Source organism: Scomber japonicus, chromosome 20, assembly GCF_027409825.1.
Source record: "Scomber japonicus isolate fScoJap1 chromosome 20, fScoJap1.pri, whole genome shotgun sequence".
NCBI lineage: Eukaryota > Metazoa > Chordata > Actinopteri > Scombriformes > Scombridae > Scomber > Scomber japonicus.
This window is the reverse complement of record NC_070597.1, coordinates 22,830,192-22,849,237: the sequence shown is the minus strand read 5'-3', so window position 1 is coordinate 22,849,237 and position 19,046 is coordinate 22,830,192. Positions and strand designations below refer to the sequence as shown.

Here is a 19,046-nt window from a genome sequence, read left to right as displayed (position 1 = left end):
TCATCAATGAACTAATAATGCACACGTTTAAAATGTATAATAAAGTAATGCAAATTAAATAAGTTTATTCTTGACAGTATGTTAGTAACATTCACATATAGGCACTGAAAAAAAGTAATAAACAAAGACACAAATAAATACACAGGTACAATTTCATATGAACTATCCTAAATATGCAAAAATAATAAAAATAAAAGAGGCGTCAAACATTTTCAAGTGCAATTGGTAAGACATTGCAGCACAGAAACCTCATGAGCCTTTAAAGTATAATAAAAGGCTCAGGTTTGGCATTGTTTCATCTACGCTAACACATATCCCTTCATCCATATGCTTGGATCACTCTAAGGCATAAGTACTTACCTAAAAATGCACGTTATACACCACAGTCGTCCGATTTAATCGCTGCAACGGCTAGTTTACCTTTAAATTATCAAGAGGTGAACAAGATTTCTCCTTGATTTTAGTACCGTTTTGCAGGCAATCATCCATCCTTCACATCCTACACGCACACACCAACACATCATCGGCCTAAAACACGAGTGTAGGGTCCCTCAGGTGTCAGCTGAGCCACAGGTGAAAGGTTTCGAGTGAGGTTACGTTTTCAACTTGACCAGAAGAATCAGATATAAAATATTATCTGGAATAACATTCATTATAACAAAGGTTTATACATAGGCTTAAGGTTACCCAGAAAAAAGGCATAGGTATTGTATATTGTGAAAAAGGTGCAATATGTCTGCAGGTTAGTTTTATAGTTTGGTAAGACTGCTAGGTGTTAGACAAAGCCCTGGTTTAAAGCCTTTTACTAGGTTACTTGGTTACAGGTCTACTATACAGTGTGTCTGTCAAGCTATAATTATCATTCTATCAGGATAATAATCTCAAGACTTTTTCTTCACCATTGTAACATCAGCGTTTTGACAGCTGTACCATTGTCTTTAAAAAGGAGCACCGTACGTAAGTGCTTTTATAGATATTCAAGCTGTTTTAATATAATGACCAGTACAACCACAGTTATGCCTCTCTCATGTTTGTTTTTTGTGTCTTTTTTCCTTACCTGTTTTGTTCAAGAAAGTGTTCCCCTATGAACAAAACTACTAATGCTGTAAATGGCATGAAAGCAAAAAGTATTACTTGGCCAAGAGACACATGTTGACTTCACAGCCTTCAGGATGTTTTATATGATGAGTGTCCATAATGCCCAGGAAATAATGAAAACAACAATCTGCAAGATTGTCTTTCGCAACATTTCTCTATGACAGCAGCTTTTTTGAAGCATTTAGTGGGATCATCTGTCGTCCACATTCTAAATGCAAGTAATGGACGTACCAACACCTGGACTGCGTATGAAATGGTGGATCATATACTGTAGATATCACTCCCTTCTGTTAATAGTTGATGCACCTTTTCATAAGGAAACTGAAGTAATTAACAGTAACAGTGTTAAGTTTCCAGTCTGGGTTACAGTCCCTTTTCATTTGATCTCCATTGGCATCTAAGCACTTGAAATGGAAGGTGAATGTAAGCACAAATAATTGCCCCACATTTTTGAGAAATACTTGCATTTGCTTTCACGCATAGTTTGACCACAAGATCGATGCCACTCTTAGATTTAAGAGTGGCATCAGTCTTCTCATTCGACTCTCGAAAGTGAAAGCAGAAAAAAACGGATTCCCCTAAATGTCAAACAATTTCTCACCAAGCGTCACAAACTTTAGAAATGCGGCGATAAGGTCACACAGAGAGAACTTTACAATGAGATCCACACAAAAGGTATATGTTGAATAACGTTAGCTTGTATAGTGATACACATCATGGGAGCTGAATTATTAGCACCTCGAGTTTATGTACGAGACAGACAGCACTGTGGCCTGAGAGGATCAGTATGTGTCTTTCTTACTGTCATTACAAAACTGTTAGTAGAGTCCATTATATTAAACTTAACGGAGAAAAGTTCACGTTAATATTAGAGTTTCCACTCATATTCCTGTCAGATAGCAGTTTTCTAGTGTGAAGCTTTAATGTTTAGTGCACTTGTGAGGATCTTATGAGAGGCATATTGCTCTTATTGTGTTAGTGTGGTACAGTATATCCCTAAAGCAGTAAGGCAGTGAAGCCAGTATATTTGTAGATGAAAGAGTGGAATTAGTTCATAACCAATTTTGTGTTTTATATATTGTATGACTGAATTTCGCTTTTTTGGAGTTTTAATATTTATTACATGCAAATCAGATTCTGGTGTATGCTGGCTGGAAGTTTTCGGTTCCGGATGAAAACTGTGCACTCTGATTTGACTATAAATGAATCTTTCAAATAGCACCCTCTGTAATAATGTTTCACCGAACCCTTGTTCACAACCACAAGCACTAAACACTGACATAGCACATCAGTCTTCTTTAGAGCCAATCAGAATATCTTTACTGTTTACTAGATTTGCCAGATTTCCCGGATTTGCCAGGCTTGCTAGCTTTAGCAGCTTTGGTAGCTTTAATGTCCATCTTGGTCTTTTGGATACGAGAGAAGATCTCCTTAAAAAGAGCTTTGTACTCTGGAGTGTTCTGTCCCAGTCGCTTATCTACCGCTTCCACCTGCTTGCTGATACTCTCAATGGCCTCAGGGGTGGAGGGAGATTGAGTGGGGGTAGGAGGAGGTGCCGGGGTCGAGCCCATGGCACAGTCTTTCATGGACGGGTCTCGGGAGACGGGTCGGGAAGTCTGGACACCAGCGTGACAAAGGCTCTCCTCGTGGCGCCTACACTTCCCCAACAACTCCTCGTATTTCTCCAGTAAGGCGTGGTACTGCTCATCCACCTCCCTGAGGATGGACATGCCTCTCTTCCTCACACTGTTGGCGTGGAGGGCGTAGCTGCCTCTCCTGCGGCCGGACGCGTCCCGCGCCACTATAGCGTTGAGCGCCGTGTCGCTGCAGCTTTTCCTCACAGGGCTAGACTCAGGGAGATTCTCCCCTCCCACACCACCTCCACCCTCGGTCTCCTCCCTCACACCTCCTCCCGTCTCCCCGACCTCCGCCTCCAGGAAAGTGTCAGTCTCTGGGGTGCTATTGAGGACAGTCTGGGTAAGAGTCACGCCGTCGTCCTCGCTGCCCAGGAGGAATGTGCGGGCGCGGCGCAGCTGTTGCAGCTCCTGTAGCTCCACCTCCAACTCCCGCACCCTTGCCTGGCAGCTCTCAGCATCCTGGGAAATGAAAACAATCACATTTGTAGCTCAAAAGTGCAGTTACATATTTTTACAAGAGCCCAACTGATACTGGAATTTTGGGGCTGATGCCAATTTTAGGGTGTAAAAAATTCTGATATCGATATATCAGTCAACATTTTTATATACACAGAATATATACATAAAAACACATTTTTGGCAATGATCCCTCAAATGTGGTTATCAAACACTGGTGATAAAGATATGTAATGGCAGCATGAGATTTGAAGGTATAACAATAAACAGCAAACTTCATTGGGAATTTAGTAATTGTAAATAACATTAAAAAAACACATATATATTTAACTTGAATTAAGATAAGCGGCAAATGTCGGACATCATACAGTATATGCCGATACCGATACATCTGTGATAACCCTAACCAGCCAGCTGATATATTGTTCAGACTCTAACTTTTACATTATATAATTATCCGATGAACAAGTGTATTTTTGTATCTTGTTCACACTGAACCTACCTGCACCCGTGTCTGCAGGCGGGAGAATTCTGAAACAAGCAGGTTGCACTCCCTCTCCACACCCTCTCTACGCCCCCTCTCAGTCCGGATTGCTGCTCGCAGGGCTGACACCGCCTCCCTAAGGTGCTGGTTCTCCTCCTCAAAAGGTTGACGCTTCACATCCACGGTAAAGCTCTCAGCCCTGCCCACCACAAACTCATCCTCATACCTGACAAAATGACACAAATATACAGTGCAACGCCTACATTTATAACCCTTGTAAGAATAGATGATGCTATTGATTGTGTAGATACATGTTTTAAGTGTTGTCTGCTCTACAGACTACATCATACCTAGGTGCTGTGCAGAGTTCCCTCAAGCAAGGGAAGGAGTGGATGGTCTTGCGTCGTTCCCTCTTCTCCCTCTTGACTCGGAGCTGCTCCATGGACCGAAGCTGCTCCACCTGCCCTGAGAGAGCCTCTACCTGGTTCTGCAAAGTGTCAATGGTCCCAGTTAACCTGATCCAGGAGGGAGGGCAAATGTTTAGGAAAGACAGAAAAGAGGAGGGTGACATATTTGAGGAACAGAAATCTCCTAACCCATCTCACCTCTCTATTTTCTGCTGTGAGGCCTTGCTGTCGTTTACCAACGTGTGGTTGGTGCGTTCCAGGTCCCTAGCAGTCCCATCCAGCTGTTCGTAGACTTTGGCATGCTGTTCGTTCATGTCCCGAAGGACCTCTAGCTGTTTCGAAAGGTACTGCAGGACAAACACAACACATGCTTGTTGACTCAGCCTAGCATACAAATCCATATTAAAGGCTGAATTATGCTTGAAATTAAGTAGATTGTACGAAATGAAATGTCACTAGAGCACACCTAAGAGCAAAAGTGTTTATGTGGCTGTTCTGAAAGGTCACACTCAAATCCTACCTACTTTCTCATGTCTGAACGTGAAGTAGGCTTGCCTGTGGGATTAATGTGTTCGGAATTTAAGGTGTGGGCGTGCTTCAATTTAAGTACTTGTTAGGTGGTCTAACAGCCTCTGAGACACAATAAATCACATTCCCCCACATCTTTCCGACATCAGAACTGGGGTAGCTACATCCAACATTTTTGTAACTTTACGAAACCAACAGTCCGACAAGCACACCCACTCCACACAGCAACGGGGTCATGGAGCTGAGAAGAAACGCTGAAATTTAATTTCTCTCTCAAGCAGTCTTATTTCCTTCTCCACACCCAGTGCAACATGAGTAACGTCTTTGAGGAGGGATTGTCCAAAAATGCAAACCATTGGGAACAGGTATTTAGACATTTACTTTTATATGTGGTTGGACAACATTTTGTACATACATGCTGTTAGACCATCATTGTGTGAAATAAAAAGAGTCCCTCTCTGTTCCCAACCTGCCTGGACCAGGACTAGCTCGGCAGCTTTGGCAGGACTCCGTTGTCCTTACCTCAATCTCTTGCACTTGCTCTTCATTAGTAATGTACATCTGCTGTAGGGAGTCCTCCAGCTCCTTGTTTCTCTCCAGCAAAGTTTTTCCCAACTCTGCAGCCAAGTGAAGGTCTACAAATTAGAGAGAGATGGGGGAAGAAATTAACAAGTAATTTGTGAGTCGGAAAAGAGAGAAGGAGAGGAAGAAAGTCAACAAATGAAGTCAGGGAGGAAGAAGGTCACAATGTAGAAGGAAAATAGGGATTGAAAAAGGAAAAAAGCAGACATATTAAAAAAAAAGTATAACAGATGGTATTGAAAAAAGATTGAGAGAAAAGAAAGGGGAAAGTTAATCTTACAGAAGACATAGTGCAGCTGCCCAATTCAGATTACCCGCTACCACGATTAATGGAGCACATTGTTCTATTTTAAGAAAGGTTATAACAGGGTCTGGAACAGAATGATCAAAGGGTCCATCACATCGTCTCCCTCTGCACCCCACCAGTTCAATTATAGATGTTGGAGAGCAGGAGGAAAGAGAGACAGTGCTGCTCCCTGCAGCACATCTCCCTGCAGGTCTGTCCTGACTAAAAATGAAGGGCAGAGATTGGTGCCAAGATTATTTGGAGAGACACCTCTCCTCTGAGATTAGGACAGAAATTCACCATTCAGGAGGTTTTGCATTATCTAGAGAGCCTGTTGGAAGGCAAATGTACATTTAATGTGTTATATAAAAGCGTGTCGTTTACAGTTTAAACTAAAACCATGTTTGACACTCACTGTAGCTTTACGTTTATAGCACCACACTTTGTCCTTGCAGACTGTTAATGCACCTCCAAAACAAGATGAGTCACTGTCATCATTCTGTATTCTGACTGTGCTCTGAGTCAGCGGTGTTTATGGCCTACATTGTCGTGTCTGAGTCAGCAAAAAATGGTTTGCAACCTCTCAGAAAGAAAGCAAGGGACTGAACAGCCAATGAAGCCATCTGTCATGCAGTCCTAGCTCTGTCTTTAATAATACATGATCACTACGACAGATGCCAAGCCATGAACTCCTTACTGCAACTCCTGACCTGTATCACTGCGACATTGACCTATCACTGCAGCTGTGCCATGTTTGAATAGAGTAAACAGAGAAATCATGAACTCAACCAGTAGCTTACAAACATTTACTGAGGATGTTCAAGTATTATAACACAGACACTCAGCTAAATGGCTGTATAATATTTAACTGTCTCAGCAGAATCCAATAATGACACCTGTTTGGTTCCTGGGTTACCTTCAGCATTGATAGCAATTGGATTCCTATAATGTAACCTTATGCCAACCCAGCAAATCATTGTCTGATTTAGTGCTGTAACAGTTGGTTTTACGATCTGTAACTTCTGTAGTTTCACTCTCACAATGCTGTTTCTAGATGCAGCAGCAAGCAGTTTATTTATGTTTCAAAAATGACTATTGATCTATAGTGATGAGATTTTTTCTCTCCAATGTCTATATTGGCATTTGCCTTAAAATGTAATATTGGCCAGGCTCTATTTTGCAGTCACTGCATGTTTTGAAACGCATACCTGGCAGTCTTGTTCTCTCTTCCTTCAATTAGACTAATGAGTAGTGAGCTAAGCATGTGGTTGCCAACAGCCCCATATGGACTAATTCACACACATCTCTCTGTGCTGATAGCTTAATGAATTCCTATGAGGCCCCAGTGTCAGGAGCTCAGGTTCCACAGCGTGGATCCCTCCTTAGCGCTGGAGTGAGGGAGGAGCCCCCCCCCAGCCCTGATTCTCTACTCGAATGAGTTCACTAGAAATGCTCTTTGGGAGTAGACCGCAGCTCAAAGCATGAATCTAAAAACATGAGCAGCCTTTGACATGGTATTCCATAACTGTGGTGGAATAAAAGGCAATAATAAATTGCATTTTCTCTGATATAGTGTGAAGATGTCATAGATTTATCATTTGCTATTTTTTATTTTTTCATCACACTTTTTATACTTGTCCATGTGCTTATCTATTTTCATCGTTATCATAAGATAATCTCTTCCACATATTGCACCAAGGAATGGTAGCATGTCTTGAAGTTTAAGGAAAATAAAGGGGAACAACAAAAAGAAAACTCTGTTTTGTAGTCTTTGTGGCCTGAGGCTGTTTAGTGAAAGATGGTGACAGAAAGTCAACAGGTACAAATCAAGCTAAATGTTCCATATGCTGTCATCAGATGTCAAGATAATTCAACCCACATCTAGTTAAAGCTGTTTTAATCTTTTTGTTTTAATTAAAAATATCACGACGACTATGTGTATATGAAAGGAGTCACTCATAGTGACAACCACAGGGAGAATTATCACCCAACTCTGTAGTTGCCACCAGCTCTACAGAGCATTTTACCGTCTTTCAGCTCATTGTTTTTATTTTATACCCTGCAACTTTACTGTCCTGGTTAGTCTCACTACTCTCATGGATGTCAGTCACTGGCACTGGTTTTAAAAAAAAATCTGATTAGCATCTATCCCCAGTAGTGACACCTTTATCCAACTCAATACTGTTTGCTAACACGTTCAAGATTGTAAATAATGTGTAAGCTTATTGTGCTGCCCCCAAGTGGCCAAAAGTTCTATCAATTCAGGTTTACAAGTTTATATTTGTTGAAAACTTGGCATGTGGCCTATTGTTTTCTTTTTAAAGTCCTCTGACATACTGGAAGAAGAGCTTTGTTTGAAACAAACTGAGGATAGTTAGCTTGTTGCTCTGCCGCCAAGTGGCCAAAAATCTAGAGTCTAAATGCAGGTTTAAAAATACATGTTTATATTTGTTGGCAACTTGGAATGAGGTACATTGTTTTCTTTTTCTTTTCTTTTTAACAAGAAAAAATCCTATGACACACTGGAAGAAGAGTTTTGTTTAAAAGCTGAGGAGGAAATGGGTAGTTAGCATAAGCAGCGTTAGCCACAATGACTAAATAAATGAAGAAAACAAAGAGCACCAACTAATGAAACTCACTTTATAATAATAAACAGAGCATTCAGTATATCCAGAGAATGACTCTGATGGAGTGACATTGTGGTCTGCTGCTAAACAGCTAGTTTTCCTCTCATATAAACAAAAAAGAAAACTGTATTAACAGAAGCTGCCTTGACTGAAGACGTCTAACAGCCTATTCAAAGCTTGTCTAGTGTTGGGCCAATCTGATAAATCTAAAACCAAACACCACCAGTGAAACCAGACAATCCAAACACTGTGTTAGTGTCCACATTCAGATGACGGTTCGCGTTTGGCTGCCAGAGAAAGTGAGTGCTCTACAGCCAAAAGCCTCAGTGGCAAGACAAAAACAGAGGAGGAGGAAAACAAAGTGAGAGTGGGAGAAGAAGTGGGAAAGGGAGGGGAGAAGAGAGCCAATCAATACATCTCACTGCAGCCGCAAACAACTTAGCAAATATCTGTAGGCTCTAGATAGGCCTGAGGCTTGATCAACACAGGACCAAACCTCTGTGCTCAAGCATAATCACATCATGTATGAAGAATTCATTTCCCACATGCTCCAGCTGACCACTTACAACCAGTTGGGAGTGTTTTTCTGCAATTTTCATGCAGTAAACACAAAAGCTAGATCAGGTTTTAACTCTTTTACTATAACCTGATAGTAGATTTGTCTCATTTAAAGGCAGAACAACATATGTTGAGATGTATACACATTTATGTACATAGTATACGTCGTGATCTCTTCCACAGGCAGGGCTGTTCTGGTAGGTGCATATCACCCATGAGAATCAGTGGAATGTGGAAAACAAGACTTCTCCTGTTCCTCTTTTCCAGTGTGCAGATGTGACTTCTTCACAGTAAAGGTTCTATGAGCAGTGGCCAAACATGAATTATTCAGTGCTACAGCAGAGTGCTTTTCTGTAGTAAAACTAATTTTAATGCCCAAGCAAGATGGTTAGGTCAGTAGCGGGACCTGCACTCTTTAATATTAGTCCTTGGCTGGCATAAACACTTATTAAGCTGTAATAGGAGCGTTTAAACAGTGGAGGAAGCCTCTCCCATCAGATGTAAATCAAGCCAGCAAGCCTCTAATCTCAGTTGGTGCAACCATGTATTTGCTCCTTGGATTTCAGCCAGTGGAGACTCTGGCTAACACACAATGGGCCCTAACAAAGATGCATCCTTATATGTCTGAATACAGAGAATGTTTCAGACGTTTCTCGCTCACATCTGGATCTAGATACACATAAAAACACAGTGATAGAAAATGTTTGAGCTCCTCCTCTCAATCTATATTTCTACATAATCTACAAGCCACCAAAATACTGCGCAACCCTTTTTTTGATGAGTTTGCTGAACTGCTATCTATTATCTGTATTGACTGCATTGACCGTGGAGTTATTGTTGGTGATTTTAACCAACTATGGGGGCTGACATGAGCAAACAGGCTGCAAATTAAGAAAAATACATGCAAATAGAGGAAACACAAACAATTAAGAAACATTGTTCTTTATGTACTGCTGGCTGCTTCCAATTCAGGAGTTATGAGCAAAAACATAAAGTTCTTTATAAAAAGATATACAGAAACTCAAAAAATTGAATATCTCTTGTTTGGTCCATGGCCAAAATTTCCACCTAATGACACTAGAAACTGACACTTTATATTTGGGATAATCTGCTAGCCAAAAACTATACACAGACCCTTTAATGACACTGTTGTCATTAAATTATCATGCAACTTAAGCCCTTGATTCCAAAAAAGCAGCTTAAAGCAGATGCGGAAATGTACTATCTTGAGTAAAATGTGTTTTTTTATACTATTTTTATTCCTCCATGTTTCCCTGAAATGCCTGTGTATGCTTTTAGAATGAACCTCTGCAGAGAGAGGCTTTTTTTCCATCGAGTTCAGACCAGCCTGACCCAGCCAAACATCAGCCTGCCAGCACTTCCTGCACGACAAGGTAATACAATGACAGGGGCGTCTCTTCCTGAAGGACTTGTGGCATCTAGAAATGTCGCACGAGTAAAGATGAGGTCAGGGAGTCAGCACTTTGAAGCATGAGGTCTGGTAATCCTCTCTGTTCCATCAAATAACAGAGGCCTGTGTATGGACGCACACGTAAATACACGGCTCCTTAATACACCAGCCATTTTGTCTTTCATTAATGTTTACCCTCTCAGCTGCCGTCTCTTTTTTCTTTTCCTCTCTGTCTCCGGGAAAATATAAAGCAAGCAAGTCACCGACTACTGAAGATCTATTTATATCCTCGGATCCACTGGTGTGTGACGCTTCAAGCAAGGAGAAGAAGTTGTCTAATAAATTCATTACATCATGGCAGACACATGCTGGCTTCCTTGTGCGTATGTGTGTTTCTAAGTCAAGCAAAATCACTGTGTCAGCATCATTTTAACCACACAGAAATGTACCATAATGATTACTTGGCATGAAGACAAATCTATGGGAGACGAAGAGAGACAGGAAATGGAGTAAGTGCTGCAAAGAAGAGTGAGGAGCCTTTATCTTTAATGGCAAATGAGTCACTGTTAGAGATTGTAAGATTGCCATGCATATCTCTGAGGACTTATGATGTTTTTTTAATGTGTTTTCAGACTAATTTCAGGATTCTATATCATACTGTGTGCAGGATATGTAGTAGCATATTCAATTTGGTGGTAAATTGCTTGATAAATGTTCAATAAATTGCAATATACAAAGTGTGACCTGTAAAATCTATGTGGCTGACTATGTTATTAGTTCTCTTGAACTGGAAATATAAAACGCCGGTCCTCATCTATATGGAAATTGGCTGATACCAAGTCCATCTGCCATCACATAAATGTGATGAAAAACATTTTGTATCAACACCGAAACACATTCGGAAACCTTTTTAAAGCTTCTCAGATATGCAAAATTTGATGCTTTTCCTTGTCATAACATTATAGTAGATTTCATATCTTTTAGTTTGGATGATCAGTCGGAGAAAACAACGACATCACAGTAGGCTCTAGGAAATTATGAGGATCCTTTTTCACAGTTTTCTGTGGTTTTGTGGAGCAGAAATTGGACCAGACTATTCTGACTATGAAAATACTTGCTGGTTGCAGTTCTAACTGGCACAGCACACTGGGAAAATGCATTAAAAATTGACACAAAACAGTTGATGTGGCGTCAATATGTGGGACTAAAAAAGAACAAAAGTTTGAGCACATTAGACAGCTGCATCTTTCAAAGGCTTTGACACACCGAAATACGAAAATATGTAGTGAGAATAAAACATTTAAAAGCCTCACCATAAACCAGAGACAAATGTTGAACTTGTTTTTATCCAGAAAAGAATCAAGATTGTCTCTTCAAATACCAAATCCTCTTAACTGCACTGATTACAGTGCTTATCTTTTGTCTTGAGGTTTAATGTCAGCCTCTAATGATGATGAGTAAATGTCCCCAAATAATGAGTCCTAAGCCTTTCTTAATGTGTAGTTGATGTCTTATAAAATTATGAAAATCTTGGAAATTATGCATTTTACTCATACGTTTCATTTAATTGAATTACAGCCTACTTACTAAGGATCTATCTCAGTTATCTGATGCTGATAATTCCCAGCAAAGCAAAGGGCCTGTTTGGCATCATTTCAATGCATTGTTGTCAAAGAAAGCACAGTCTGTCCCTACATTAGAAATCATATCAATGTTTCACTGATTGATCAGAAATGGAGCAAATAGCTCTGTCTGACATCTCGGTGTCCTCGTTACACGACAGAGAGCCTTTGTTAAGTGTGTACCAGCTGACCGGCCGGTGCTGGTGCCAGCAGCTGACAGAGTGGATGCTGCAGGCAGGCAGGCAGGGAGGATGATGTCTTACCCTGCTCCAGGTCCTGCTGGTCGTACCACGGTTCTTCCTCTTCGGTCACGAATTCCTCCATTCTCCCTGAGCTAAGCATGGGGGATCCCCTCCCTCTGCACCCGGGAAACAGCAGGGAACAACCCCCTCTGTGTGAACAATAGACCTCCTCCAGCAGGATCCTCCAGAAGAAGACAAGACTGCCAGCCGGAGCTACGCACAGTGCTGTGGCTCTACGTGTTTCCTATTTCCTTCCTCTCGTCTGTGTTTCCTCGGTCACTCCCACTTCTCTCCTCTCATCCCACTACCGCCCAACACCGGTCCATCCTAACCCCCAGACCCGCTTCTGCTGCAGAGACGTGGCAAAGATGTTGCAATAAGGGCACTTCCTTTCTCCCTGTTTTCAGCTACACACTCACGATGCCTTCACGTGCTGCTCGTATACAATGACACTGTTTTGTTTCCACTTTTGTCTGGTTTTCGGTAAAGTGCGCCCTCTAGATTTCCCCACGCGAGGAGATGACATCACAGAAGTGATTTAGACCCATGAGATGAAAAGGCTCTTGTGTTCAAAATAACAGCAGAATATCTTAGATTACTCCGAAAGCTTCTATTTCAGATAGCCCCTAAACATTGCATTATCTCATGTAGGCTACAGTATTTGACTTGGGCTCACTTTAATCAGGATCAGAATGATCCAGCTTTTGGAAATCCCATGTTTTGCTATCTAGGATCAGGTAATCTATTTGACTTTTGTGCCGTTTTTCCAAAGCAATATTGGATTGGATCACCCTGATCCACATATAGACTTTTGAAGATTACCAAATCCAGATTACCAGTGATCTACATATCACAACACAGGCTTCTAGCTATGTAAAGAACAACAGGAAGTGTAGCCAGTGTGGGGTCACTGTAAGTGTTTTTATTTGAAGAGACAGAAAACAGCACAATGAAAAAGATACAAACATGCCCTTCCATCTTCAATCTCTTTTAAGCAGTCAGGCCTCTCATCTTACTCAAAACAAACACATTATTCACAAATACATTATGGATATTTTGAACATGTGCTTTGAATCATAAAACAGCCTAACTGTCTAATAAAGAATGTTCAGAGGTCTTCATTTGAGGAGAGACCAACGTTTTGAAACCCTGCTTGTAGGAGGCGGATCTGCCATACGAACCAGTACTTCTGCTCTTTCAGTTTCTCATTTAAGAAGAGACTTCTGGGCATCGTCATCTTTGTTTGGCAAAGAACACTTCCAGCCTTTTTTCTGAGTTCCTGTGGCAACTACTGGCTCTACCCATGAGGATCCTCCTTCTTCCAGAGCTGAGATCCATAAAAATCCATTAGGAGGAACTTTCTCACTTTCCTCTACAATCATGGGCTCACAGTCCTCTACTACAATACCTTGAATCCCATGCAGACCTTGTGTGATTTCAGCTCCAGTATTGTCAAGAACCACATCTGTGTAATCACTGCTCCTAAAGGGCCTTTTTCCTGTTTGGATGTTTTTCGCTTCCTCATGGTCCTTTGTTGCCCTGGCCTTCAGATTCTTCCATCTAAACTTCACTTGCTCCATCGTCCCTTTCCATTGCATTCACATTCTGGGTGATTTCAACTGAAAGGTCTTTTTTTCTCTTTGTTAGTCATCTCTCCACCCTTATTAGAATGAAAACTTCTTACTATTGAGGCATAATGGAACCTAACACCCTTCAGCAGTGTGTGGTTTTCTGCAACAGTGAAATTAGGTCCTTGGTTCCACCTCCTTGGTGCAGTGAATATAGATTTTCTGAGCCTTAGGCATGTTTGATTTAATTTAACACTTGAACACAAGCTGAAGCACATCAGCTAATTGATGGTAATGGGTGTATGCTTGGAAAGACCACTTGGAGGACTTACAGAGAGGCACTGCCATGAGCTGGTTTTGTCTATTGCCAGCATCATTTTGATAGGGGAGGATACTGTCAAAGGGTGTGTACACTGAGCATACAAAACCACTGGAGCAGTACACCACTGAGGAACTACTGTGGAATAGTACCTATCCATAGTGCCTATCCACTCCTACCATGGCTGATGACCCCTTTTCATGCAGCAAACATACCTGAGCAGGTACACTTCAACACAGCTCATTGCAAAACTAGATGTGCAATTGAGCATTTAAATGGAGTTTTGAGGAGGTGCATGCCTTAGGTACTTGCAAGTGGAGGGAGCGTGCAACATAATACTTCCATGTATTGTCTTGTACAACATTGCTGCCAGACACAATGTCCCTTTCTGTGATGGGGATTATGATACACCTGAGCCTGTTGAAGACTGTAAATACAAGAGACATTTGTAGAGGTTAGTCTTGAGTGTGATGTCTATCATGAAGTTATTGTAGTAAATGAGATGTAGTAGTTCGTATAATGTACCCAACTGTACCAATTCAGCTTGAACTAATTAAGTCAATTAATGTGATAATGTGTATGAAAATGACTCACCACACTGAAACAAAATAGGCAGTGTTCAAGAGTGGGAATTCAGTGAGGGATTGTGTACTGCATCTGAATGACTTAATTCATACTGTGTTATCAATGCATGATAGGGATGTTACAGTGATTTTTTAAAATAATCACTGAAGTCACCTGCCTTCCATCTAGATGCTGCTTTATAAAAAAACAGCTGCTTCTGGATTTAAAGCTAAGACTGTTAATTTGGATGTTTTACTTTTTTCCCCATAATAAATCAGAAAACAAAATGCATTGTGAATAACATGTGGAAATGATGCTGACCCTGCTGGAAGCTTATTGAATCTACTTTGAAAATGTAGGGGTTTTGCTGTTGCGGGTGATTGGTTACGTGGCAGCTCAGTGAACTGTATATACAAATTTGTTTAACTGTTGCAACAAGGTTCATTTTCTGCTACAAACAGAGTTATGTGTTATTTACACCACTAGATGGCATGCATGAATTTTAAACAGAGATCCCTCTTACCTCTATGGTTTAGATTGATACAGTAATATCTCAATATAATATTCCCATTACATACATCCGGAAATCCTTGTTCTTTCACAAATCTAATTTTAAGGATGATTTGCTAGTTGTTTGTTTGGTGTATGGACAGAATTAACGCACTTTAAATATCATTTGAACTAGTAATACAGTAAGATCCCTGCTGTCCAAATAAAGAGAGAGCAACAAGGAGACACTTTTTGTTACCCTAAATGGTGAAAATGGTTTATGATTCTGTTCTGTCACTGAACCTCTTGTGCTGGCGTCATTGATTAACTTATCTGAGTGAAATCCACTGACATGACTCACTCCAAATGTCCATTTGTATAACACAGTTATCTACAGCCTTGATGAGACACAAGTTTTACTCTTTTCGATGGCCTGACAGCCTGTTGTATATCAAGAAGGGCTGACCACTCCTTCTGTGGTTGAGTAACTTGGTTGGACAAGCAGTTCTCACGCACGCATACCAAAATAATTACCTTATCAATACCAGCTGCTGTTGTGATGTGCAGAATAGGGCATTTTTGGGGTGTAGCCAGAGTATCTGGTGTTCGTATGTGCATGTAGGTTATACAATGATTTTGGTGACTATTGTTCATTGTTGTCTGACAGTATGTTACAAGATGTGTCATCTTCTTTCACAGCTGAATCACTTTATACACACACAGTTAATGTATTCTGAAGAAAAACCTTTTCAAAACAGCTTTAGATTCAAATCAGACATCCTCAAGAACTCAAAGCAGCTTTGTCTGAGCTGACAGTAAAAGGACAATGTTCAGCTTTGCAATTCAAAAGGATTTGTTATGAAGGTTACCTTTAATTCATACTGCACTATGCATAATCAGACTATATCAACTAAGCTAATGGATGAGCTTTTTGCAGCTAATGGCACAGCTGTGGTAAAAGATGAGTGACATCAAACACAGGAAAAAACTACTGTACAGTATGAGCACAGAGAAAATAGGACTTTCAGACAACAAAGACAGCCTTCACACCCCTCTTACTTCCTTTCCTTTACCACACGCCAGACACACATGCACAAGTTTGAAGTTGCATTATTACACAATATATTCAAATACACACTCTTTTGTTTTAGATTCTGACAGTTATATTCACACCAAGTACAGTTAGGTTACAGTATGATGGCATTGTTCCAGTTCAAATCAAGAACAGAAAAGACACTGAGGCAAAACACAGGCTTTCCATTATTTCCCCATCAACCCACTCAATAGCTTGCACATTAAAAAGACTTGAACTCAAAAAGGGTGGGGGAAGACAGCAGATTGTCGATATGTTGGTAGGAAGCTTCAACTTAACTTCTGAGGACAGTAGAATACATATGTACATGTCAACATAAGTCAGACCTACAAGAGTGAGGAGTTTGTACTTTCATTTCACATTTTCTGTACTTTCAAAGTAGTTTGAGTCATCCCATTACTTTATGGGTTTAGTCAGTATAATCAGTATCCATTCATCCATTCCTCCAATATCCATTTATCCAATGCATATACCAATTATCCATTAAAAGGGTAACAGGGGCCTGGAGCAGAACCCAGCTGACAGTGGGTGAGATGCTGAGTACACCCTTGACTGATTGCCAGTCCATCACAGGGCAGATGAGACAGACAACCATTCACACTCACATTCAAACCTACGCTCATTAAGAGTTGCAAATTAACATAACCTGCACAATAAACTAGTTATGATTTGTTTTGATTGTGCGTGTGTCTGTGGGAGGAAGCCAGAGCACCCACAGGACACTGACGTAGGCATAGGGAGAACATACAAGCAAGGACAGTGTTGCTTCTTTGAAGTGTTTAAGCAAGAAAGCAGAAGTTAAAATTTATATAAGCTGACAATATGATAATGAATTCCAAGAAACACAATGCAGTACACAAAAAAACATTAAAGAGATACAAAGTACTATGCTCTACTGTATTGTAACTAACAAATAATGAATGGAATGAAATGCAATAAGCAGAACAATGCTGGTTTTATATGCAGGACAAAGCGTATCAGCAGCTACAATCATAATCTTTATCACAAAATTTTGGTTTAACTCTAGGAACAACAAGAAGGCTGCCTCTGAATGGCCCAATAGAGTAGACATAAAGTAACATTTAGTAATTATTTCTAAATTTACCCAGACGCCAAAGAGATAAAGGATTGTTACGTGTGTGTTATTAAGTTTCTTGCTAAAACTCTGCCAGAGAGCATTAACTGTACTTGGTTGACATTCAATCCATATAGTCAACCAGTGAGAAAGGCATTATTATTATGCAGTAGTAGCCTAGCCAACTAGATGTAAATGCATGAGCAGGTTTTTCTGCATTCATCTATGACAAGCAGCTTCTTCATTTCCTGCACATGTTTAAATGCATGAAGCAGGCTGTTTTTCACATCAACAGTTTCTTACCTGTGTACTACTTTCCACATATTTTCTGACAATGACAATAATTTTCTTTTTTCCACTGTTACACTGTTAACTCCTTTTTTTAGGAAATTGTGGGTCATCCAGGTATGACTTTAATACGTTCAAGTAGTGACATCATAGGACTGATTTTTACACAGGACAGGAATACCAGCTGTGTGTCATCACCATCTGGTAGTATACATGGTATCTACAGAGGATTTGGGGTTGTGTGGCTACATGAAAAAATGAAGCCACATTGAACCAACAACTGATCCCTGGGAAACTGCTTTAGACACACTGAAAAATGATAGCAAATGATAGCCCTTCAGATAGCATTTACACCAAACCTAATCCTCTCAAACCTTTCAATTTAAATGTTGTGATCAATAATGTCAAAGTCCAACAAAGCTGTAACAGAAAGTTTAACTCCTTAATCCCTGATTACCCTCTATTGATGTGAAGTAGTAACAAAATTACCAGCAGATTATAGCAGATTACTCTTTATCTTTATTTGTTTTTGATTATTTAAAAAAAAAAGGGGGGGGGGGCTTACATTTGCAGGTTACAGCTTGTCAGCAATTACAGATTTGCTACTTTTTATCTGTTAAATGATTTCAAATTCCAAACATCTATGTAGGTTTTGAACTGAACCAGGAAAACTGTGAAGGTATTTTTCAATATGTTCACACATTTCAGACATTCATGAACTGAATGATTACATAGTACATTGTAAAATAACCAGATTTATCAGTAATAATGAATAATAATAATTGCAGCCTTTAGTTATCAAATGTGACCATCCTAAAACCTTGATTTTTAAGTCATTCAGGTCTTCAACTACCTTGTGATATAATTCCTCATTTAGGGGTAAAGGATGACATACTGTACCATCAAAATTAGTGGTTCCTTTTTGGTTGTTTAAGTCAAGACGTGATTTGATATGAATCAGTGCTAAGTGAATAAGGCTCAGTTCAGTTCAGGGTTGAAAGAGCGTAGAGTTGACTCTGTGTTTGACAGTGTCAGGGGGTCACAGGGTTAAAGTGCTATCATGTTTCCCACTGAGTCTTCTTAAAACAAAGCCTGAATGGAGAATGACTCAACTTGCCACTGTTCACGAAACCTGCACGATCCTACCAAACAGAGGTCAATGCAAATCAGTCTTTTGTTGCACACTTTGGTCACTACATACCACCATACCACCATAAACCACTGTCCCTTACCATCAATGTGAATGACATCCTCTCCACAATTCAGTCATTTCTTTTAGAATGGAGATGAGATGTTAATTTACATTGCGGATTAGCTCAAGAGTGAGGACTTGGGCTGAAATACAAACCTCTTAATTCAAATTCTAGTTCCGTTCATGATGAATGTGCTGACTGATGCTCAATGAGTAATGAGTGTGAATTTCCCACACATACTACGTAAGATGCAGACGTGAGAGAAGGTAATGAATGAATAATCGTATAAATAACATATATCTCAGCTCTTTGATTTGCTTTAAATTGCCTGCAATCATACTGTTTCAATCTCACTGCTACATTTTGACCACTCTACCACCTGCTATTTTAAATAAAATAAAATAAATAATAAAATAAAGTTATTATTATTAGCACTAAGTTACAGCAAAAACCAATTAGCAACTACCATTTGAACACAATGGAGGTGTACTAAAGAACTACGTACTTCTTTCTTGAGTT

General features: G+C 40.1%; 1 protein-coding gene across 1 annotated transcript; it reads right to left on the bottom strand.

Annotated features, from left to right (window-relative positions):
• Positions 1–2,391: 2,391 nt before the first annotated feature.
• Positions 2,392–12,168, bottom strand: LOC128381426 (cerebellar degeneration-related protein 2-like). The gene is made up of 6 exons (XM_053341438.1): positions 11,960–12,168; positions 5,133–5,245; positions 4,281–4,429; positions 4,026–4,190; positions 3,694–3,901; positions 2,392–3,194 (listed from the first exon to the last, which is right to left on the bottom strand). Exons 1-6 carry the CDS (start codon positions 12,036–12,038, stop codon positions 2,418–2,420), a joined length of 1,491 nt encoding a protein of 496 aa, XP_053197413.1. The 5' UTR covers positions 12,039–12,168; the 3' UTR covers positions 2,392–2,417.
• Positions 12,169–19,046: the final 6,878 nt, after the last annotated feature.